The 24,661-nt window shown below is 38.0% G+C and overlaps 1 protein-coding gene across 1 annotated transcript; it reads left to right on the forward strand.

Moving 5' to 3' along the window:
- The first annotated feature begins 804 nt into the window (after nt 1–804).
- On the forward strand, nt 805–2,247 carry LOC100347760 (splicing factor U2AF 65 kDa subunit). Its single transcript, XM_051818447.3, is given in 9 exon segments — nt 805–942; nt 944–1,068; nt 1,070–1,316; nt 1,318–1,511; nt 1,513–1,597; nt 1,600–1,783; nt 1,786–1,892; nt 1,895–1,961; nt 1,964–2,247. Coding segments are annotated over 9 exon segments (1,431 nt in total).
- The last annotated feature ends 22,414 nt before the right edge of the window (nt 2,248–24,661 follow it).

Below are 24,661 nucleotides of genomic sequence, written 5' to 3' on the forward strand. Positions count from 1 at the left end.
CATCTAGGCCTGTATCTGGGCCCAGAAGCCTACAGCACATGGCCCGAAGGCCTGAAGGTGCAGGGCTGTAGCAAGCCCCCTCCTGGCAAGAGGCCAGGGAAAAGGGAGGGCCCGGGCCACACCTTGTCCTGGCTTTTTAACCCACTTCCAAAGGGGAGTGGTTAATTGACCTGATTGGCTGGTGGGCACCCAGGTGTGGTCAAGGTAGGGGGATGAGGCCACACAGGGGCGTGGTGAAGGTGTGGTCTTCCAGTTCACAAATCTAATCAATTTTAACCTGTATGCCTGCCTCCTTCAATGGGGAAACATCATTTAGTATATCTGTGAGGGTGTTTTAGAGACTGATGTTTGGATCAGTCCCCGCCATTGTGGGCGGGCAGGATCCAACCCACTGAGTGCCAGAATAGCCAAAAGGCAGACAAAAAGCAAGCTCTCTCTTTACTCTGGCTGGGACATTAATTTCCAACCTTCAGACCTGATTTCCGGGTTCTCCGGACATGAGGCCTGAGGACTGCGAGTTATAGCATTGTTACCCTCAACAAAAAACTCCAATCACCCCTTCTTAGGCTTCTCTGGCCTTGGCCAGCAGTGAAACCATCAATTCCCCTAGGTCTCAAGCGATTTGACTCAGACTGAGTAACACCACTGCTTTCCTTCTTTTCCATCTTGAAAGCAGTATACCACGGGACTTCTTAGCATCTGTAGTCCTGTGCACCAATTTCCATAATGAATATCTCCTCTCAGGGTGGGCAGCAAGGCAAGGAGAAGCGGAAGCTGAACAGGACACTGCTCTGCCTCGTCAGCATGTTGGACTTCGATGAGTACGAGCAGCAGCTCAAGGAGAATAAACAAGACAGGGACAATGAGAACCAGCACAGGATGATCAGTCACAGCAGCTCTCAAAGCTGGCAATACAAACTCCAGAGCTGGGACCTGCACAACCTGGGCCAGCCAGAGAAGTGACAAGCAGTGGCCAAGCAAACCTTTGACTGGAATTGCTAAAGAAAAGCATGGTGGATTGTCCCATTACCCCTGGTCCGAGAACAAGAAGGTCCCTAAATATTGGGATGGCCACCACCTGTTCCGAGCACATCATACCAATGCAGTACAAGGCCATGACAGCTGTGGGTCAGATGCCAGCCATTACTCTTCTCACCATATCTCCTGCCAGTCTGGCAGTGACCCCAAACCCATTACAGATGATTGGAAGACAAATGGCTCCACAGGCCCAGTGCCTCAATGTGGGCAGCTTTCCCTGAGGCATCACTGATGAGACCATGACTGATTTCTTCAAAGCTAAAACACCCTGAGGGGGTTGATGATGTTCTGACCCAGGCCCCAGGGCCACCCAGTGTTGCCTGTACAGATGAACCAGACAAGAATTTCTGGAGTTCTGATCAAGTGAACAACACTACTCAGGCCATGACCTTCTATGACAACTTCTTCCAAGAACAGTCATTGATGATCTTCAGGCCTCAGGACTATCAGCCACTGTCTGGGATGTCAGAAACTCTCTGTGTGGGTGCCTGGCGATGTTTCCAACGTGGTCCCTGACTGTCCCCACAAGCTGTTCACTGGGGGATTACCCAACTACCTGACATTGGTGATGTGAACAGGGGCCTGGTAAAAGGGCTGCTGACATAGTTCAGACCTCTCAGGGACTTCAACTTGGTGGAGGACAGTGTCATGGGGCTCTCCAATGGCTATGCCTTCTGTGAGTTCAAGTTCATCAATGTAAGGGATGAGGCCATGGCGGGGCTGAATGAGATGTAGCTTGGGGCTAAGAACTGCTGACCCAGAGGGGAAGGGTAAGAGCCAAGAATGCCACCCTGATGGGCCCTGCCCCAAGCACCATCAATCAGCTGCCTATGACCCTCCGAATGAGAGGCTTGAAGTGAGCTCCTAGATATGCATGGGTGGCCACCCAAGCAAGGACCTATACCTCCTAAATATGGTGCCGCCCAAAAGCTGATGCATGACTAGGAGGATGAAGAGATTGTACAGGATATACAGGTTGAGTTTAACAAACTTGGGCTTATCAAAATCATGGCAATGACTAGCCCTGTGGATGGTGTCCAGGTACCGAGCTATGGGAAGACCTGTGTGGAGTTAACCTCTATGTTTGACTGCCAGAAAGCTATGCAGAGTCTGACCAGCCAGGAATTCTGTTCCAGGTGGCTGGGGAGGAGTGGGAGCAGATCTGGGTCGGGGCTCCCCCAACTCCCCAACCCCCTTTACTTTCTCTGAAGGTAATAGAGGAACGACAGCAGAGTGACAGCCGGCACAACTAGAATGGCAGAAATCAAGAGTAATAGCCGGGAAGAGTGGTTGAGGTTGGAGCAGGGAGAGGACTGAGGGGAGACACAGAAGGAAAGGATTGGAATGAGGATAGGTACACAGCAGGGTGGTGTAGGACCCCCAAGTCTCTACCAAAATAACCTCTCCTTCTCCCTACACCCTCTCTCTTCCCCTTCCCCACAAAGAAATACAGTCTGTTCATATTTTATGGCCAAATTATTTTGAATTTTGTTGCTTGACTCTGCCCTGCTGTCTCCTTCCCTGGGACCCCAACTCCTGCCCTGCGGCCCTCTCCCAGGTTTCTTATGTAGCTGACTTTCTTTAATGTTTCCCCAACCTGCTTTTAGGCCTGTGGCCCCTGTTCCTCTTCTATCTCTGTGATAGCTTCATATTTGCTAAGATAAATGTACTCAATACATCTTTGTCATGTTTCACTTCTAAAATTATATATTCTATTCTATTCTATTCTATCCTATCCTATCTCAGCTAATCTAACTTGTTCTGTTTCTCTGGAGAAACTCCTCTGTATTATGATGTATATATTATAATTTATATAATAATATTTATATATAATTTATGTAATTATATACAATGGTAATTTATATGTAATTTATATAGTGATAAAATATAAGTTATAATTAAATAACATAAAAATTGTCTCTAGAAGTAAACAAAACCAATGTAGGAATAGAAGTAACTTTGCTGGAAAGTTTACATATAAACTTTATTTTTTTTAAGATTTATTTATTTATTTGAAAGTCCAAGTTACAGACAGAGAAGAAGAGACAGAGAGAAAGAGAGAGAGGGGTCTTCACTCCCCAATTGGCCACAAAAGCCAGAGCTGTGCCAATCCAAAGCTAGGAGCCAGGAACTTCTTCCAGATCTCCCACGTATGTTCAAGGGCCCAAGGGCTTGGACCATCTTCTACTGCTTTCCTAGGCCATAGAGGAGAGCTGGATAAAAAGTGTAGCAGCCCGGTGTTAAACCAGTGCCAATATGGGATGCTGCACTGCAGGTGGTGGCTTATCCCGTTACAACACAGCATCGGCCCCTACATATAAATTTTATATATATCAACAATTTTACTGGTACCTGAGACAAAAAAAAATTCCTAACTACAAAAACTGTTATTTAAGTTTAAATATTATGGGAGTATGAAATTCACATATTCAAATAAAAGTATGCATTATGTTAATTGATTTCTGGATGATAAAACTAACCTTATATTCCAAGAATAAATCCGATTTTCTGTAAAATAACTTTTATGTATTATAATATTAAATTTGCCAATTTTTGAGGATTTCATTTTTATATTTATTTTGGAATATGTGCCCATTTATTCTTTGTCTTCTTGTTATATGTTTGTCTAGCTTTAAAATCAGAATGGTACTGGACTCAAAGAATAAGATGCCAAGTCTTCCTTTCTCATCTATATGTGGAACTATTTGTATTGTCACTTTTTTTTTTCAGAACGTTTTAGAAAATTCACCAAAGAAGCCATATATGATTCATATATTTCAATGTGTAATTCTTTTTAAATTATTGGTTCATTTAGTGACTTCTTGTAGATCTATTCAGATTTTCAAGTGATTCTGACGTTAGTTTTGGTACTTTGTGAATTCATGCAAGTTGTTCATAGTCTCCCTTGCAATCTATTTACTTGTAAGTAATCAGCAATACTGTTCCCATTTCATTTATAAGTTCTGTGTTTTCTATCTTTTTGTTTCTTACTAGGGATAGGTAATGCTTTGTCAAAATTGTTATATATTTTTAAAAGAAATAATTATTAGTTTGATTTTATTCTCTATAATCTTTTTTTTCTATTTATTTTTACTCCTTTTGAATTATTTCTTTCATTTGTTGTCAACTGGTTTGTTCTAATTTTTTTAGCTCTGAGGATATTAATTTTGATTATTAATGTGAGATATTTCTTCATTTCCAGTTTTCCTGTAAGCTCTGCTTTGTCTGTTTCTCATATGTTGCAGTTTATTTTCATTCGGGTCAAAAGACAGTCTAACTCCCTTGAAATTTCTTCTTTTATTCACTGACCGTTTTAAAATGTATTGCTTTAATTCCAAATACATGTTGTTTCAACAAATCCCCTATAATTGGTGATTTATCATTTTGTATTTTTGTACATATATCAAAAACTGTGTTATTTCCAGTCTTTGAAATTTATAAAGATATTTTCTAAAACATAGTTTTTGGCCTTTTTATAAAAAATGTCAATGACACTTCAAAGAATATATACTTTGCTGTTTTCAAGCTTAGTATTCTAGAGTTGTCTTTTAGATCATTTTGGTTGAAACTCTATACAAGTTTTTGAAATAACTGCTAGCTTTCTGTCTGGTTCTTTTATCAATTATTGAGCATAGAGTATTGAAGTCTTCAGCTGTTATTGCTAAATGTCCTATTTCTCTTTTCAGTTGTCAGTTTCTAATGTTTTGAAACTCTGCTGCTGAATGTGTGTATGTTTGTAATCATTTTCTTTTCCTTATTGACATTATGCAATATTTCTCATTGCCTCTGGTAATGATTATTGTCTTAATATCTATTCTCCAATATAAATATAGTCAGTCTACACTATTTCCACTACCATGTGAATAACAAATTTTGTACCATCCTTTAACTTTCAACTTATTTGGGGTTTTTTTTGAGTCTAAAGTATGTTTTTGTAGATAGCATATATTTGTTAATAATTTGGATATAATAAAATCAAAAATGTTATGCTTCATTCAAGATAGTTTCTCTAGATTGACTTTTTTTCCTCATTTATGAACAATATTTTTTATTCCTTTTCATGTTTCTACATTTTTGGTTGAAAACCATGTAATATAATAATGTAATATAGAAAGTTTGGAAATTAAGCTTTTCTTTCTCTTTGGGTTTTTGTTATTATTCTTTATTGTTGTTATTTCTGGGTTCATTTTGTTGTTTGTTTTTCCTTTCTTTGACTAATTCTGTGAAGTGTTTTCTCTGTCTTATACGGCCACTGAAATATCATCTTGGAGGGTTTTTTCTGTCAGTGCGTGATTGTTCAGATCTTTCCTTAACTGCCTTGCACCAAGTAAGTCTTCCCCTTAGCCAAGGTTATTTGTGTGTGTGTATGCATGTGTGTGTGCTTTCAATGTGTGTGTGTGTGTATGCTTTCAATGCTTAAAAAGATTATGTCTGTCATTAACATTCACATTCTACTTGCTCGAAGATCAAGATCAGCCAGCCAGAAGTAAACAACTGGTGATATTTTACATGTTTCCTAATACACATAGCGCTGTTTATTCATGCTGACTTCTACAACCCCAGGAATATGGCAGAGCTTGCCAAAGCCTACTATGCACATTTAAGTCACAGCCATTCCTTGTAAAGTCTGGATGGGCTTTTGTTTTAATTAGTATCACAGCCTTTGTCAGCTTTTATGCTAAATGTTCACGATGATTGTTTTTAACAAGGACCCAGGATGTAGGACTTTTTCCATGGAGGTACTCTAGAGTCACTTTTTGGCAATTCTATGAAAGTGGGCTTTTCAAAAGGCTTGTAGATTGTGTCAAGCTGTAACAATATTCTGTGGACAAGACTTTATAAAGAGCTTCAAACCTGGTTTGTTTTCTTCAATGGCAGCAAGCTTGCCAATTTTCACTGTTTGTAGTTGTAAGTCTGTGAGTTTTCTTGTTTTGTTTTGTTTAAAAAAGTAGATAGATGGATATACAGACAGACAAAGAGAGAGTCCCATCCTCTGATTCATTTCCCAAATGCCTGTCACAGCTAGGGATGGAAAGCACAGAAGGCAGGAGCTAGGAACTGAAACCAGGTACGTGGCAGAATGCTTCTCAGGATATGCATTAGTGGGAAGCTTGAGTCCGCAGAGACTGCTAGGTGCTCTAATATGGGATGCTGGCATCTGAACCCACATCTTAACTACCAGGCTGTACACTCACTTCACAATGAGATTAATCTGATCCCATGTTCATAATGTACACACCTAATGTTGAATTTAAGTTTTCCCAAATTCACATTACTGATCATAAAAAGAGGTAATAAGAAAACTGTGTATTTGGCAAAACTTCTGCTTATGTGTTGACTTGCTGGTTTTGCCTATAATCCTTGACTGTAAGGAATGCTTCATGAGCCAAACATACCAGTTCAAAAATCTTTTTCCACTGATCAGGAGCAGAATAGTGTAGAAGTGGAATTAGGTTTTTATAAGCTATACATTAGGTTGCTATCATTTGGAAATAGCTTATTTTATTAACTCTTGTTTGAGATCTATAAAATTATGGAAATTATACATGAATCTATGTAAGTAGGGGTTGGCATTATGGTGCAGTGGGTTAAGCCCTTACTTGGAACATCACATATCACAGTTCTGGTTCAAGTCCTAGCTGCTATGCTTCCAATCTAGCTTTCTGAAAATGTGCCTAGAAAGCAGTGGATGATGTCCTAAGTACTTAGGCCCCTGACACCCATGTGAGAGATCAGGATAGAGTTCCTAGTTCATAGTTGTGTCCTGGCCCAGTCCTGGATGTAGCAACTATTTGTGGAGTAAAACAGAGGTTGGAAGGTCTCTATCTCACGGACTCTCTCTTCATTCTCCATTTCAAATGAATAAATAAATAAATATTTTTTAAAAAGTTTGGAGATTGTGGATTCAAAACACTTCTTCTATAGCCTTGGCGGCTCATGTCAAGAGCCTTGGGTGATCATTGAAGACATACATAAGAGTGTTAATTGTAAAATTAGAACATGAGTCACTGTGCACTTAATTTCCCTTGCAGGACCTCTGTCCTCAATGAGTTGTATTATGAGAGTTAACTGTAAAACTTGTTTTCAAACAGTTTTTTTGTCTGTGTGTGTGCAAATTTTTGAAACTTTTACTTAGTATAAAGTTAACTGAATATGAATATGGGAATGGGACAGGGAGGAGGAGGTGGAGTGGGAGTGCGGATGGAAGGGCAGGTATGGTGGGAAGAATCACAATATATTCCTAAAGCTGTACTTATGAAATATGCACTCCTTAAGTAAAAGGTTTCTTTGGGGAAAAATTTTAAAAAGCCAATTTCACACAAAAAAAGAAATTCTAAATATATCAAGAGTTCCAGAATACTTAAGATTGTGTCTCTGAAGGATTGAATTATTTTCTGTGACACAGGAAATTTTAAGACTAAATTATAATAATTTGAGACTTTTTTTTTTTGTGCTAGTAATCAAATTAATAGACTTTGTCTTTGGAAATCAAATTACCTAAAAGAGAATTTCACTAAAAACCCTGCACTGATTTCATTACAGAAATAACAAAATACATTGTCATTTTCTTATTCCTTTTTACATTCTTTCCCCTTCATATTTACATTGAATTTTCCTCCTTTATTCAGGAAACACTATGTAGTTGAGTCGTCTCCTTAAGTATCCAGAGATTCTGTGGTTGATAGAAAAATATGATTGTTGAGCCCTTGACATTTCAGAAATGAATTCTTTCCCCATAGTTTCGCTGTATGAGGCTCAGTGTACCATACCCTTGGTAAATAATACATTATACTGAGTAGCTACAGTTTTGAAAATAGTTTTAAAGTAGATGAAAATTTTGTTGATGTGAATACTGCAAGGTTTTTAAGAGAAAACTGTTGAAATGCCTGTGCTGCTGCTTTGTTTCTTGTAATTTTGAACTGCTTATTCAAAAACTCTTCTGGTCTACCTTTTGAATAAAAAAATGGGGCTAATAGCAATAACATCATATAATTGTTTTGAACATTTACTAGAGCTTCTGCATATTAAACACTTCATGTTTTATCTGTAAAAATTCAGGTGCTCGATAATCAATGGACATGTTCTTGCTTCATTTTTTTAAAGATTTATTTATTTATTTGAAAGTCAGAGTTACACAGAGAGAGGAGAGGCAGAGAGAGAGAGAGAGAGAGAGAGGTCTTCCAAGTGCTTGTTCACTCCCCAATTGGCCACAACGGCCAGAGCTGCGCCGATCCGAAGCCAGGAGCCAGGTGCTTCTTCTGTGTCTCCCTCACAGGTGCAGGGGCCCAAGAACTTGGACGATCTTCCACTGCTTTCCCAGGCCACAGCAGTGAGTTGGATTGGAAGTGGAGCAGCCAGTAATCGAACCTGCACCCATATGGGATGCTGGCACTGCAGGAGGTGGCTTTACCCACTATGCCACAGCGCCAATCTTGTTTCATTTTTAGGGTGAGGGAACTGAGAACATAAGTACAGTATGTATGTATGTGTATAAACACACACACATTTCTGAAGAAACATTGAGGGGAAACTAACTTCTATACCAGGACTGTGAGGTCTTATGCCCAGCAGCTGTTAATTAGAACACATTCTGTATACTGTAGAGTCAATACTGAAGACAAATAATACATCGGAATGACTGCTGAAATGAGATGTGTTGGTTTTGAGTTTTTCACTTAAGAGATTTGATTTTATAGCCTCTCCCATTGTTATTTACCAGATAAATATGGAAAATTCAGCAGTTATGTAAGACATATTGGGGGATCTGCGGTGAAATCTTTAATAATTTCATTGCCTCATGTTCTTAGCTTGCAAAGTAAGCACAATTAGAAATCAACCAGAATGTATAACTTACTAAATTTAGTAAATGGATTTAGTTATTTAATATATTTGTTTGAACTACATGCAGTATTTACATTTCATTTAGATAAAAAAAGAAGTTTTCTTCTCTTTGTTTTTGTATTTTTTATTAGATCAGCCAGTAGTGACACATATGTTGTAATTGACGCAAAGGAAAAGTTCAGGGAAACAAACGAAAAAAAAAGAAAAAGAAACCTAGATTGTATATCTTTTTCAGTAAGTGATCATTGTTTAATAATTATATTCATCACAGTTAAAAATAATATGCATTTTAGAGAGCAAAGCCATTTTCCAAAATTCCTGTTTAAATTTTGGTGATTATGCCATTCAATATTTATTATGTATTTCATATTTTAATACTCAAGAAATTTGAGTCTTAAGTTAGAGCTTGTGTTTTTAAAGATTTATTTATTTATTTGAAAGAGCTACAAAGAAAGAGGGAGAGACAGAGAAAGAATTCTTTCATCTACTCATCCACTCCCCAAGTAGCCTCTATGGCAAGGCTGTGCCAGACCGAACCCAGGAGCCAGGGTCTCCCATGTGGATGCAAGGGCCCAAGCCGTCTTCTGCTGCTTTCTCAGTCCATTATCAGGGAGCTGTATTGGAAATGGAGCAGTCAGGACACGAAACAGCATTCATACAGGATGTGGGCATCTCAGGCTGCTGCTTTACCTGCTATACCACAATGCCTGTCCCAACAGCTTACATTTCAAAACATTTATTTATTTATTTAAAAGAGTGACAGAAAAGAGGGAAACAGAGAGAGAGAGAGAGAGAGATTCCATTTGTTGGTTCATACCAATAATGCTTGCAACAGGGGATGCTGGGACAGGCTGAAGCCAGATGCCAAAAACTCCTTCTGAGTCTGACAGATTTGTGGCAAGGACTTAACTGAGCCATTATCTGTTCCCTCCCTGGACGCACATTAGCAAGGAGCAGGGTTGGAAGTGGAGTAAATGGGACTTGAACCAGGAACTCTGATATGGGATATGGATGTTCTGAAGCAGGGGATTAGCATGCTGTGCTTGCCCCTACAAATTGAATGGAATTGTGTGAAAACAAATTGAAGCACTAACCAAGTTTTAGTAAAGTGATTTAACTGAGTATGGGGAATATCATCTCTATCATATGTTAAGGCAAAGTAAACTTGACATTGTTGCTCATATTTCTGAAAATTGACTTGCCAGAATTTAATTCATATCAGAAAAACCTACTGGGGACAAAAATGTTATAAACTTAAGAAATTCTAAGATGACTCTATTTTAACCTCTTTATGTCGGTTCTGTAGCTAGAAAGATCTGTAGAGTTTGTATGGTCACCCCCATTATACGTTGGGAAAATGGAGGTTAAGCTGTGTGTTTTCATCACTGTGGCTAGAAAGGATATTTGAGGACCGATTCTGGTTCTCATTAGCTTGTGGTCTTGGGTAAGATGACTGAACCTTTCAAGTGTTAGTTACATTACAAATTAACTGAATATAGTAATTGTTAACTCCAAGCAAATCTAGAGTCTTAATGAAGATAATTTTTGTAACACTATTAAAATATTACCCAAGCATTGAAAACACTCAAAAAATACAAGCTACTAAAACCCATGCACACACATAACTTTCTCAGAATCCCATTATATTATGTGACTCTCACTATTCCTTGATAAAAGACAAGCCACAGATTATAGCACTACTGCTACAATTTCAATGGGGATCTCATTGAAAATGCAGATTCCAATCCATTTTGACTGGAGCAGGACCTGAGTTATTTAATTTCTTTCTTTCTTTCTTTCTTTCTTTCTTTCTTTCTTTCTTTCTTTCTTTCTTTCTTTCTTTCAGGCAGAGTTAGACAGTGAGAGAGAGAGACAGAGAGAAAGGTCTTATTTTTCCTTTGGTTCACCCCCGAAATGGCCGCTACGCAGATCCGAAGCCTGGAGCCAGGTACTTATCCTGGTCTCCCATGCGGGTGCAGGGCCCAAGCACTTGGGCCATCCTCTACTGCCTTCTCGGGCCATAGCAGAGAGCTGGACTAGAAGAGGTGCAACCAGGACAGAACCGGCGCCTCAACTGGGACTAGAACCCGGAGTGCCTGCTCCGCAGGCAGAGGATTAGCCTAGTGAGCCGTGGTGCCAGCCGAGTTCTTTAATTTCTAACAAGTTTATTAGTGATGCTGATGGTATTCATCTCAGCACATCACTTTAAGATGCAAGGCATTCAATCTTCGCCAGTGGTAAAAAGTGCAGAACTTAAGCCGGCGCCGCGGCTCACTAGGCTAATCCTCCGCCTACCGGCGCTGGCACACCGGGTTCTAGTCCCAGTCGGGGTGCCGGATTCTGTCCGGTTGCCCCTCTTCCAGGCCAGCTCTCTGCTATGGCCAGGGAGTGCAGTGGAGGATGGCCCAAGTGCTTGGGCCCTGCACCCCATGGGAGACCAGGATAAGTGCCTGGCTCCTGCCATCGGATCAGCATGGTGCGCGGGCCACAGCGTGCCGGCTGCAGCGGCCATTGGAGGTGAATCAACGGCAAAGGAAGACCTTTCTCTCTGTCTCTCTCTCTCACTGTCCACTCTGCCTGTCAAAAAATAAAAAAAAAAAAAAATAAATTAAAAAAAAAAAGTGCAGAACTTACAGGGAGCCACACAGACCACAGATAAAGACTGCTCTTTTAAAACCATCCGTTTGATGATTCTTGGATATATTAAGAGGTGAAAGGAGTTCACTCCAAATGACCCATTGCTGTGGGTATGATATTCCAAGATCTGTTCCTCATGGATAGATGGCTCTGTGTTATTTGGCCAATACTTTCGCTACATTTCCTCCCATGCTGTGTATATGCCAAAGTAAAGAAAGCAAATCCATTCTTAACTGAGAAGATCTGGTTTACAGAAATATTTTAGAATGAATTTTAGCATTTCAAAAGTTTAGGCATTTATTTTTTTACAAAAATATTTTACCAAAAAAAAAAAACCAAAGCTATCCAGAAGCTGTTAGTTGTTTAGCACAATCAAAATCATTCTGCATGGAACAATAAAATACATTTTCTAGCATATAAATTCAATAATGCTTGTTTACTTTGCATGTGAATAGACACAGTATCATTCTAGTTGGAAAAATACTGAAACATACCTCTTCAAGGAAAGTATATCTAACAACACTTGATTTAAAATTTTATATATTTTTTAAAAAAGTTCTTTCTTGTGGTGTTTATATAATCTAAGTCTTAGAACCTTGGAGTTAGATGTAGCCTAAGGAGTTTATCCTTCCTACTCACCTCTTTCTCCAAAGCAGGAGCAGTGCGAACGGATACACAGACCAAAGCATCAAGAATCTCAGATTTGTTTTGTTTTTCACTTTCATCTCCTGTGTTCAGAGCGTTTCCTTTTTTATTTACAACTTCAGAAGAAATACAAAGCAAACAATAACAAAAGCTCTGAAAAACAGATAAACATTCCATAAGTTATCATTGTCAATCATAGAATTAGAGACAAGAAAAGCCTGATAGTTCCCTTCTCCCCCTCCCACTGAATGGACATTGTCCACTGCAAGTATCACTGAGTGGTTGTCTCACGAGCATGTATGCTTTACCAGGAGTCCTGCTGTCCTTTTCACTAATTAGTTATCCAGGGACCACATAGTGTCTTTTTTTAAAGATTTATTTATTTATTTATTTATTTGAGAGTCAGAGTTACAGACAAAGGGAGAGACAGAGAGAGAGGTCTTCCACCCACTGATTCACTCTCCACAATGGCCCAAGCTAGGCCCATCCGACGCCAGGAGCCAGGAGCTTCTTCTGGGTCTCCCACATTGGTTCAGGAGCCCAAACATGTGGGCCATCTTCCACTACTATCCCAGGCCACCAGCAGGGAGCTCGATCAGAAGAGGAGGAACTGCGACTTGCACCAGCTCCCATACAGGATGCTGGTACCACAGGCACAGGCTTAAACTTTAAACCAAAATTTGTTGAATTAAAAATGGTCAATCAGGATGGGAAAATCTGCAATGATAGAGAAGCCTGATAACATTTGGAAGAAACTAAAATTTGGACATTTGTTTACAGGAAATGCTTATGCTACAATGAAATCAGTATAATTCCCAATTATTGCTTTTTGAGTTAATAAAATCTCTTTCCTAAATAAGGCCCATTCAAACATTTGCCATAGCTTTTCTAAGTCTTCTAAGCCTGCATATTTGCCATTTTTCTTCAGAAATGGCTTAATTTCAATACTCCACAATCTTTCATTGACTACCCAACCTGTTATCAGAGTGTACTTAAATCTTACTATTTGTATATTCAAACTGTCTTTGATTTTATTTCTTCCTTCATTACCTAAGTACCTTGTGTGCTAGAGTTATGTAGAATATTTGCACCAAATAAAGTAATTTACTTTGAAATTCATTTAAATCATTCTAGTTTATTTTTCTAGATTTTCAGGCCAATGAAATGCTTATGGTTTTATTCTGCAAATTTTATCCACATATATTATGAATTTTATTATTCAATTAAATCAATAACAGAAATTTTGTTCTCATTTTTAAAGATTTATTTATGTATTTGAAAGGCAGAGTTACAGAGAGGAAGAGACAGAGAGACATTGCATCTGCTGGCTCACTACCAACATGGACACAACAGCCAGGGCTGGGTCAGGATGAAGCCAGGAGCCTGGATCTTTTTCCAGATCTCCCACACGGGTGCAGAGGCCCAACCACTTGGGCCACCTTCCACTGCTTTCCCATGCACATTAGTCAGGAGCTAGCACAAAAGTGGTGCAGCCAGAACTCAAACTGATGCCATTAAGGGATGCTGGTGTCACAAGTGGTGATTTACTTTGCCACAGTTCTTGCCCAAATTGTGTATTCTTTAAGTGCAGAATTATACAGCCCAATATGTATAATTTACTCTAGTGATGTTTACATCTTAATATGAGTGTGCATAATTCCATTGTAACAAAAATTTGGAAGTACCAACTGTAGTTATATGAATATGAGAATCCTAAGAACAGTGAGATGTTTGACTTAAAACATACTATCAATGAACTTTTTCACACACACACACCCACACACACAAAACCTTCTCTTTCCTTTACTTTGCTGTAGGATTTATTTTTAATTTTTCTTAAAATCTTATTATTTCACTCTTTTGTGGAGAATGATGAGAGAGAGAGAGATAGAGAGAAGCTACAATCCATTGGTTTATTACCCAAATTCCTACAGTAGCTGAAGCTGGACTAGGCCAAAGCCAGGAAATGAGAAATCACCCCAAGTCTTCAAAATGGATGGCAAGAATACAATCACATGATCCTTCACCAGCTGTCTCCCAGGGTGCACAGTAGCAGGAATCTGGAATTGGTGCAGAGCTGATAATAGCACCTAGGCACGCCAACATGGGATGCAGGTGTCTCAAGCAGTGGCTTAAGCAGGACATCAACACCAGCCCATGTAGTATTACTTAATTATGGAGACTCATTTTCATATTCCACACAGATTCTACACATGTTAAACCACAAGGCAAGTGTCAGGTAAGGACACAGCTCTTGACTTTAAAGCTGAGAAATTTATTTTCTTGCAAAGCTAACTTAGATCCAAAAGTGCAGCTCAATTAGTATTATGCTATAACCAACTGTAAGAAATGGCTAGACACAATGCTTAACACAGGTCCAAAGTTATCTGTAAGATTAATAAGCTTATATTAATCATCATCATGATCATCATTACCTAATCAGGACCAGGATAGTTATCAGCTGGTCATTTGCTTATGACTATAATCTTTCAACTTAATTCATAATGGTGTAACTCCCTGTTCTATAAAAGACAAGGAGAAGCTGACCTCCATTGTCTTTTCTATCAGGAAGTATCTAACAACTCACATGCATTGCAGGGACATGATTATAGAAGAATAATTCAATATTTGACAGTTTCCATGGAAATCTGGCCTACTAGACTTTTTTATCCTCACAATGTCCTATCATAAAATTTCCTTCATTTTTCTTCCATAGCCAGTGCAGAATGTCAGTGAAAACTAATGTCTCTATTGTTAATATTGTGCTTTATTCTAAAAAGGGTACCATTTGCAATATATTTCTAATTTTGACCTTGATACCAGTGATTGTGCATATATCTATATTGTTCACTACTTGAAATGAATAAAAATAGTGAAAATTTGAACACATCAGTATCCCACATTGACTATTTATGCCATTTACAAATGCTCAATCTTTTCTTCACTCACCATTATCTTCATATCTCTTTCTCCATACATTTATTTGCTTCCTTTCTTCTCTAACATCAATGCATGAATATTTTCTATTACTACGTTCCATTTCATTTCTGTTTGTATACAAATTTTTCTTTCTTAAGTTTCTCTTCTTCCTAGCTTATCCTTATATAATTCTATAAGCAAACTTTTGAAATTGTTTTTAACCAAGAAAGATATGCACTAATATCAACAATATTATCCCACTGTATTATACTTGGGAGTACAAATGGCTAGGGATAAACTATGTGCTTTATTTAATATTTCAGATGGGGACAATAACAAATCATCATTCTTTATAAATAAATAAAACACAAAATTTAACCACAAACATAATTGAAAGCAACATGAATTCTGATAATTAAAAAGCTGGAATATTTTCATTGTACCCCACTCTGTATGTATAATAACATATACAATATATATTATACTAAACTCTTTATAATATACTAACTTTTATAATATACTAAACTCTGTATTAACTGGTATCCTCTATTTTACAAAATTTAGTCCCACATATCTTGTAACATTGTAGAACACATGCTTAATCCCTAAATATAGTATTAATTCAATTCATTTAATGTTTATAATTTTTTATTTATTTGACAGGTAGAGTTATAGACAGTGAGAGAGAAAGCAAAAAGAAAGGTCTTCCTTCTGTTGGTTCACCCTCAAAATGACCACCATGGCCAGAATTGCACTGATCTGAAGCCGGGAGCTGGGTGCCTCCTCTGAAATACAATGTTAAGTAGAAAGTTCTTTCCTGAAATATAAATAGAAGAAGATATAAATCACATTCTTAAAGAAAATATTTGTAAAAGCTGATAAAGGAATGTTATCCAAATTATACAAAGAAATTTAATACACTCAAGAAGAAAAGGAATAAATTGATTAAAAACAATTTCACTAAAAAAATTACACATGATACGAATATAAAAAGATGGCCATCATACATCACTAAGGTATGCAAAATAAACTAATAATTAAATGCACTACATAACTATTTGAATAGCCAAAATTTAGTACACTGACAGCACCAACTGGTGGTGAGGATGTGGAGCAACTGGAAACTCTGTTCAATGGTGATGGGAATGTACAACAGTACAAGATCTTTGTAAGATATTTTGATAGCTTCTTGAAAAACAAAAAATATCCATTATATGAGCCAATAATTGTGTTTTATGGTATTTGTTCAAATGATGTGAAATCATATGTCCATATAAATATCTGCACCAGGGTATTAACCTCAGCTTTGTTCAAAATTGGCAAACTTGGGAGCACCAATATCTTTCAATAGAAGGGGGGCTAAATAAAACCAATATATCCAAAGAGTTGAATATTATTTAATGTTAAAAACAAATGAGTTGGCCAGCACCACAGCTCATTTGGCTAATCCCCCGCCTGCTGCACCGGCACCCAGGGTTCTAGTCCCGGTTGGCGCGCCGGATTCTGTTCCAGTTGCTCCTTTTCAAGTCCAGCTCTTTGCTGTGGCCTGGGAAGGCAGTGGAGGATGGCCCCAGTGCTTGGGCCCTGCACCCGCATGGGAGACCAGGAGGAAGCGCCTGGCTCCTGGCTTCGGATTGGTGCAGCACGCCGGGCATGGCAGCCATTTGGGGGGTGAACCAAAGGAAAGGAAGACCTTTCTCTCTGTCTCTGTCTCTCTCTCACTGTCTAACTCTGCCTGTCAAAAAAAAAAAAAAAAAAAAAAGATCAGGCCGTGCAAAGAACTCTGGTAAACTTTAATGTGTACAGTTGAGTGAAAGAAACCATTCTCAAAATGCCACGTGTTACATGACTCAAAGTATATGATATGCTACAAAAGGCAAAACCACAGGATCAATAAAAAAAATTAGTGGTTCCAGGGATTTAATTGGAGGGATAGATGAACAGACAGGGCACGGAGGATTTTTAGGGCAGTGAAAATATTCTGTTTGCTACTATACTGGTGGAAACATGAGTCTATACAATATTCAAAATGTCCCATACCAGGAATAAATCCTATTGTAATGTGTGGACTTCGGGTGATATTTCTGTGTTTATGTAGGTGCCTAGAGTGTAACAAAATTATCACCCTAATGTTGACAGCAGAGGAGTTCGAGCATGTTTGTGGTCAGAGTGCATATGGGAAGTCTCTGTGCTTTGCATTCAATTTTACTGTGATCCTAAAACTTATCACAAAAATAGTCCTAAGAAAAATAGAACAAAACTACTTCCCCTTAGATTTTGTAAGATTAAAAAGATAAACATGGTTTTCTGGCTTATATACTCAATAAATATTGGTTTGCTCTTTTAAATGATTGCTTTAAACACCTTTATTTAATATGACTGATATGTGTATATGAGTAGTGTTTGCTGCTAAATATAGTATATTCATATTATACATCATCCACCTTACATAATATTGGGAAATTGTTCCTCAAAAGATTTTTGCACTTTTTTTAGTGTTAAAGAGGTTTATTGCTCACAACCCTGTCAACATCTGGTATCATTAGAAATCACTTTTTTTTATCAATTTAGTGTAAATTTCTGTTCCTTTGATTACCAGTGAGGTTAAGAAATGTTTATGTTCATTTTCTTGGTAGGTTTACTCCATATGTTATTTTTTAATTTGCTTCGCTCATGTTGATATTAGATTTTCTTTTTGTAATTAATTCTTATACATACTTACAATATCATTGATAATTATTATTTTGTAGCATCATAGTCTTCATGTCTTCACATAAATTTTGGCCCTTGTCTTCACTTTTTCACCCTGTGTTTTGAAGTGAACTACCAATATATTCATTTTTTCCATTTCTTTTTGAATCTGGTTTTGTAAACATTTTCTTTTATTTTCTTCAGCTTTTTTTATTTTATTTTATTTTAGATTAATTTTTTTTAAAGTCAGAGTAACAGAGAGATTTTCATCCACTGTTCGCTCCTCAGATGGCAGCAACAGCCAGAACTGGTTCAGGCCGAAGCCAGGAGCAAAGAAATCCATCCAGGTCTCCTATTTGGGTGGCAGGGGCCCAGGGACTTGGACCATCATCTGCTGCCTTCCTAGGCACGTTAGCAAGAGCTGCATCAGAAGCAGAGCAGTGGGGACTGGGACCAGCAGTCCCTATGGGATGTTGGTGCCGCTGCACCACAGCACTGGCCTCCAAATTCCTCAAACTTTAAATGTGCTCTCTAGATTGTGGCTCTGAAGACAGGGAGGACAAACAATGAGAAGAATCTAAGCATGATGATTTTTTTTTTTTTTTTTTGTAATGGGGATAAGAAATTATTAGAACCGGAGAGGAGAGATGGAGGTGAAGTCATGTGACAGGGCAGCATGAATGAGGCTCTCCATTCCCTATAATTCTCCCCTCCCTTTCATGGTAACTAGCAAAGCCCTAGGGCTTGCCCACCTTGGGCTCTTCCAGCCATTGTGGTCTCTCTGCTTCCTGAGTGGCAAATTTTCTTTCTCAACGGGGTATTTTTCTTGACTAGAGACTCAGACTGCTAATGATTTGTAGTCTCAAACCATTCCTCATTGGCCGGCGCCGCGGCTCAATAGGCTAATCCTCCGCCTAGCGGCGCCGGCACACCAGGTTCTAGTCCCGGTCGGGGCACCGGATTCTGTCCTGGTTGCCCCTCTTCCAGGCCAGCCCTCTGCTGTGGCCCGGGAGTGCAGTGGAGGATGGCCCAGGTGCTTGGGCCCTGCACCCCATGGGAGACCAGGAAAAGCACCTGGCTCCTGGCTCCTGCCATCGGATCAGCGCGGTGCGCCGGCCGCAGCGCGCCACCCGCGGCGGCCATTGGAGGGTGAACCAACGGCAAAGGAAGACCTTTCTCTCTGTCTCTCTCTCTCACTGTCCACTCTGCCTGTCAAAAAAAAAAAAAAAAAATTCCTCATAACTCCATTACTGCAAGGCTGTAGGAGACTCTGAGGTAGATTCTGTTTAAAATAAAGGAAAAGCCTTCTCTCTTTAAAGCAGAGTTTGGCAACTGAAAGTCCATGGATATTGTTGTGTCCGGTATGAGACCCTCCCCAAAACAACTCACAAAAGGCAGGCTGGATACAACAGCAAGAGGATTTTATTACCAGCTAGCTGGGGCTCTTATCGGCACATGCACATACGGCATAGTGCAGTACTGAGGCGAGAAGCCCCATCCCTCCACTCCCAGCATTTTTATTCACTAGAGTAAACAAGTATATACATCACTACACATATAGGCGAGTTCCTTATTCCTTATATGGCGATTAGCTAAATTTAAGCATTTTATTGGTGCATTTGAGCATCTTAGGAGCTAGGCATCACACAGAAGGCAGAAGAATCTAAATTGCAAGAACAGTTTCATTCCAGTACCCTTATGCCTGTCTTTTCTGGCTTAAAATAAATCCTGTCATGGAGGAACGGTGATTCTCGCAACAGGCCCTAAAAGTTCCTAAGACCAATATTTTAATATGTTGCCCCCTATTTCATATCACTTAATCTTAACATACTACACACTATTAAGTTTTAACTCCAAATGTACTTAATCTAAACTAATTTAAGGTTTGAATTAATTACTTATAACTGAACTCCACAGTATCATTCCAAACTGAACTGTCAAGAGATGATCCAACTATTTCCAAAAGATTTTCTGGGAAAAATCTAGCTTGGATAGAAATCCCCTCCTCAAAGGAACAGAAAATGAGGGGTAATTTGTTGATGCTCCTTTATAGCATCCATTCATTTGAAGCCAGTTTTAATGAATGCAGGCAGTGTAGCACTTAACTGAAGGCTCGACGTGTAACCCAGCAAAGATGGAGAGATTTGATTTCCTTTTTGACTAAGAAAACCAAGACTCACTTGCAGCTTGGGCTGTACCATAAAATGGAATGTGACAAGAACTAGAATTGAATTGTTGGCAAAAGTCTGACTTTTTTTTTCTTGGCCATTCCATGTAAAAATGAGCAGCAGGGAAGAGGGGGATGTGATTAGCTCATCCACTGGGATTCTTCTCAATGGTGCATTTATTTTCAGATTAGCTGAGTACCAGTGTCTTCTACAAGAGAAGAAAGAGATGAAGAATGAAGGGAAGTTAAGGTAATCACAGGAGTATGGATGAGTATTTATTCCAATGGCCTAGGTGTGAAAATGTTTCTCCCTCAAGCACAGAAATCCTGTTGTTGATTTAACAACTGACACTCTTATTTATGACATCAGTGATCACCTAGGGCTCATTTCATGGGCTTCCAAGGCTATGGAAGCCTCTTCTGTCCATAAACTCTGACATTATTTAGACAAGGCCATAATCAAAGTGGAAGTTCTCTCCTCCCTTCAGAGAAAGGTACATCCCTTTTTTTAAAAATGATTTATTTATTTACTTGAAAGTCAAAGTTACACAGAGAGAAGGAGACACAGATTGAGAGAGAGAGGTCTTCCATCCGCTGGTTCACTCCCCAATTAGCCACAACTGCTGGAGCTGCATCAACCTGAAGCCAGGAGCCAGGAGCTTCTGGGTCTCCCATGCAGGTGCAGGGGTTCAAGGACTTGGGCCATCTTCTAATGCTTTCCCAGGCCATAGCAGAGAGCTGGATCAGAAGTGGAGCAGCCAGGACTCAAACTGACGCCCATATATGATGCCAGCACTGAAGGTTGTAGCTTTACCTGTTACACCACAGTGCTGGCCCTGGCACCTGCTTCTTTGATGGCCCCTTCTTTCCAGCAGGACCTCACTCACAGAAATCTTTCATATAGGTCATTTTTTGGCCACAGTGTCTTGGCTTTCCTTGCCTGAAATGCTCTCATGGGCTTTTAAGCCAGATTCAAATACCTTAAGTGCTGATTCTGAGGCCAGAGTGCTGGTAAACATTTTCTTAATATAAAGTCATGGTAATGGTCTTCTGTGTTTCCTTTTAGAGGTCTTGTGATTTTACATTTTTATCCAACATTCTGAATTCAATTTTTTGGTATGGTATGTAGTGATAATAATTAAATTTTATACCTTTCCCTGCTTATATTTATTACCATTTTACAATGTATCTATTAATTAATTAATCTTAATTGTTTGAAAGGCAGATAGATGAAGAGAGAGAGAGCTTCCATCTGTAAGTTCACATCTCAAACACCTCCAACAGCTCGGGCTGGGCCAAATCAAAGCACAGACTCTATTCAGTTCTCCCATACAGCTTCCAGGAATCCAAGCACTTGAGCCATCACCTTCCATTGTGCATATTAACAGGAAGCCAGAATTTAAAGGGGAGTGAGAACTCAAACCAAATCATTCCAATATAGGATGTGGGTGTACCAAGCATTATCTTAATCACAAAGCCAAACACCAACCCATAGATACCAATGTTCACATTCACATAGGTCATTTTATTTTTTTATTACCACTATCAGAAAGGTCATTTTATTTTTTATTCCCATTATCAGAACAATAAATATATCATTTAAATCTTAATTACTCTGATTTTATAAAATCCCTTGCAAAATACATCTTGTGCTTTGGATACTTTTTCAAAGTTCTTTTGATAATTTTAGTCATTTTTTTTTCCATTTTAGTACACATTTATTTTTTAGCAGCTATTGAAATATTTTTCTTAAAGTAATATTTTATTTTAGAATTGTAATATTTAAATGACATGTATTTTAAAATCTAACCTGCTAGGAGAAATATAGATTATTTTGTGAAATATTTTATAGTTCATTCTAGCTTTTAATTTTTTTAATTTTTGCAATGACATAATTTCAGTTTACTTCATAATCACAAGGTTAATCCTGTACCAAATAAATAGTTCAACAAATAGAAAGTACAAAAACCACCTCGGGAATACAGACAGTGTATGTGTGTGTGTGTGTGTGTGTGTGTGTGTGTCAGAATCATCCAATCTGCTTAAGATCTGGAAAGATCAAAATATTTAGAAAAAGTAAATGTATCTTTGCTTAAACTAAGACATTCATGTCATTTTTACCACAAGAACTTGGATGTAGAGGATATGAGTAATATTTTGATAAAAATGGAAAAATGTGAAATATCTACTCTGTAGATATGTAACAATATGAAACAAGTAAAGGGATAAACATATAAACCATTTAAGGACAAGCATAAAGAAGTAAAGGTTGAGAAAGAAAGATATGAGGTGAGAGTGAAAATAATATTTTGGTGTCCAAATTGGGCAAAGGACGAATGCTTGACAACTGTAAATATATCTGTAACATTTTTTTTTTTGTTAGGTTACAATAGCATTTCAAAGAGGCACCATGGAAGTGATGCTCAACTTGAAAGCTCATCTTTAGAAGAGATATAAATTGGATGTTTTTTTTTTTTTTTTTTTTTTTTTTTTTTTTTTTTTTTTTTTTGACAGGCAGAGTGGACAGTGAGAGAGAGAGACAGAGAGAAAGGTCTTCCTTCATCGTTGGTTCACCCTCCAATGGCTGCTGTGGCCAGCGTGCTGCAGTTGGCGCACAGTGCTGATCTGAAGCCAGGAGCCAGGTGCTTCTCCTGGTTTCCTATGCGGGTACAGGGCCCAAGAACTTGGGCCATCCTCCATTGCACTCCCAGGCCACAGCAGAGAGCTGGCCTGGAAGAGGGGCAACCGGGACAGAATCCGGCTCCCTGACCGGGACTAGAACCCGGTGTGCTGGTGCTGCAGGAGGAGGATTAGCCTATTGAGTCACAGCGCTGGTCTAAATTGGATGTCTTACAGAGATAATAAAATTTATTAAGCATTATTTTTATTCCATAAAATTTAGAGAGTTGACAAATTTAGCTTTTGTTTGCAAAATAAGATTTTAGAAAAAAATAAGGAAGAAAATTCAATGTCAGGTTTTCTTGGGTTAGTTTAATAATGCGATTTTTATATTTCTAGTGTAGCAAAACAGTGTTATTGATTGTCATACTATATAGCCTGAAATGCATTGAAATTACTGAAAGGCCTACTACTGATAGAAAATCTAAGACTGTATTTTTCAGAGCCTCCTGTTTTTGTTTATGGATAAAATAACTTCTCACTTATCTCAGTGTACTAACTGAAAGCAAGCAGATATTCTCTTCCCTCCTTGTTTTATCTTTTTTATTTCCTTTTTATAAAATTAATGAAATGAAATAAAACCTACTGACATTTCTAATGTTTTTTTTTTTTTTTCCTTTTTACAACCAGCTACTACTAAAGACTTGTCTTAGGACTGGCAAGAATGATTTTCCTATTCAATCTTGTATAATATTTTAATCTTTTATAGAGGTAATTTGTTTTTCAAGGTCAAAACACAAATTATACGTTTTAAGGAATATTATAAAGGAAAAGAAAAAGACTTTTAAAAGTCTTTAAAAGACTAAGTAAAATTAACCATGGTAACAAGTTATCTTCTGTGTCAGTGTGTTTATAGGTTTTTAAATAAGTAATTTTTTTCACATTTCCTTTAGATTCAGCTAACACTTACTGCATGTTTTCTGTTAATCATATATTGATATAGTAATAGGAAGAATAAAGTTGAATTAATGTGCATGCTCTTTCTGTGAGGCAGAAATATCAAGTGGAAATTCTTATATAAAGAAGCAACACTAGTGAAACAATATAGCACACACTCTATATGCAATAATGTTCCATGAGGTGACAGATCCATTCGTTCTTTTTTATGTAGTAGAACGAGACAAAGTAGATGGTCACCAAAGTATACATTTTCTGGAAAAGGGAAGGAAGAACAAATAATTTAGAAGTAACTCTATGGGTAAAAATAAAGATATTTTTATTTCTTTTGTGTTATAAATTGAAAGAAATCACAACAAAAATCCTGAAATGATTTTAATTTCTAAACTAGACAAAGGCTTTGATACATACACATTAAGGCACTCACACAGCATAGAATAAGCCCATGTGAGTAAACCACATAAATAATATTCACCACGTGCATTGTAATTTAACAAACTTTAAGAACTACACATTTTACACACCTGTACTGAAACACAAGTCTTGTTGAAATTATACTAAAGGAAAACATTCTACTATGCGGCTATTGTATAAAGAATTGCATTATATGATTAAGGAGAATGATATGTCAAAAAACATGGCTAACCATGCATACATGCATACATAGGTACATATCTTTGGTTGAACAAGAATGTGGAATGATAAAACGTTATTTGCAGACCCTAGTACAGATAATTTATGAATTGGATTTAGATCATTAAATAAAACTTTGTGGCGAAAAGTATCTTGAGGAGCCATAATTAAGAATAATTATAAATTATTCCCTTAGCAGTTTTATAACAGCTTTATAACACCTCATGCACTATGCAACATTTTGTTGACATTGTGCTGAACTCATTGACACCACAAATATGGGTCTTCTTTCATTTTGACTGGAATAAGCTTTCCTGACTACTCTACCAATAACCATCTGGTAAATAATGCATTCATAAAAATAGAGAAGCATCTCAACATGAAACTTAGGCAAATGGGATAATTACATTGCCTTACATAGCAAAACCAACCTGATAGCTAATGAAATAGAAAAGGAAGTAGGATGGGAATAAGAGAGAGAAGAGATGCGCAATTCGGGACATGCTCAAGCTG

Source organism: Oryctolagus cuniculus, chromosome 4 (assembly GCF_051225735.1).
Source record: "Oryctolagus cuniculus isolate XC-2025 breed Fujian yellow rabbit chromosome 4, ASM5122573v1, whole genome shotgun sequence".
In the NCBI taxonomy this organism is placed as follows: Eukaryota; Metazoa; Chordata; class Mammalia; order Lagomorpha; family Leporidae; genus Oryctolagus; species Oryctolagus cuniculus.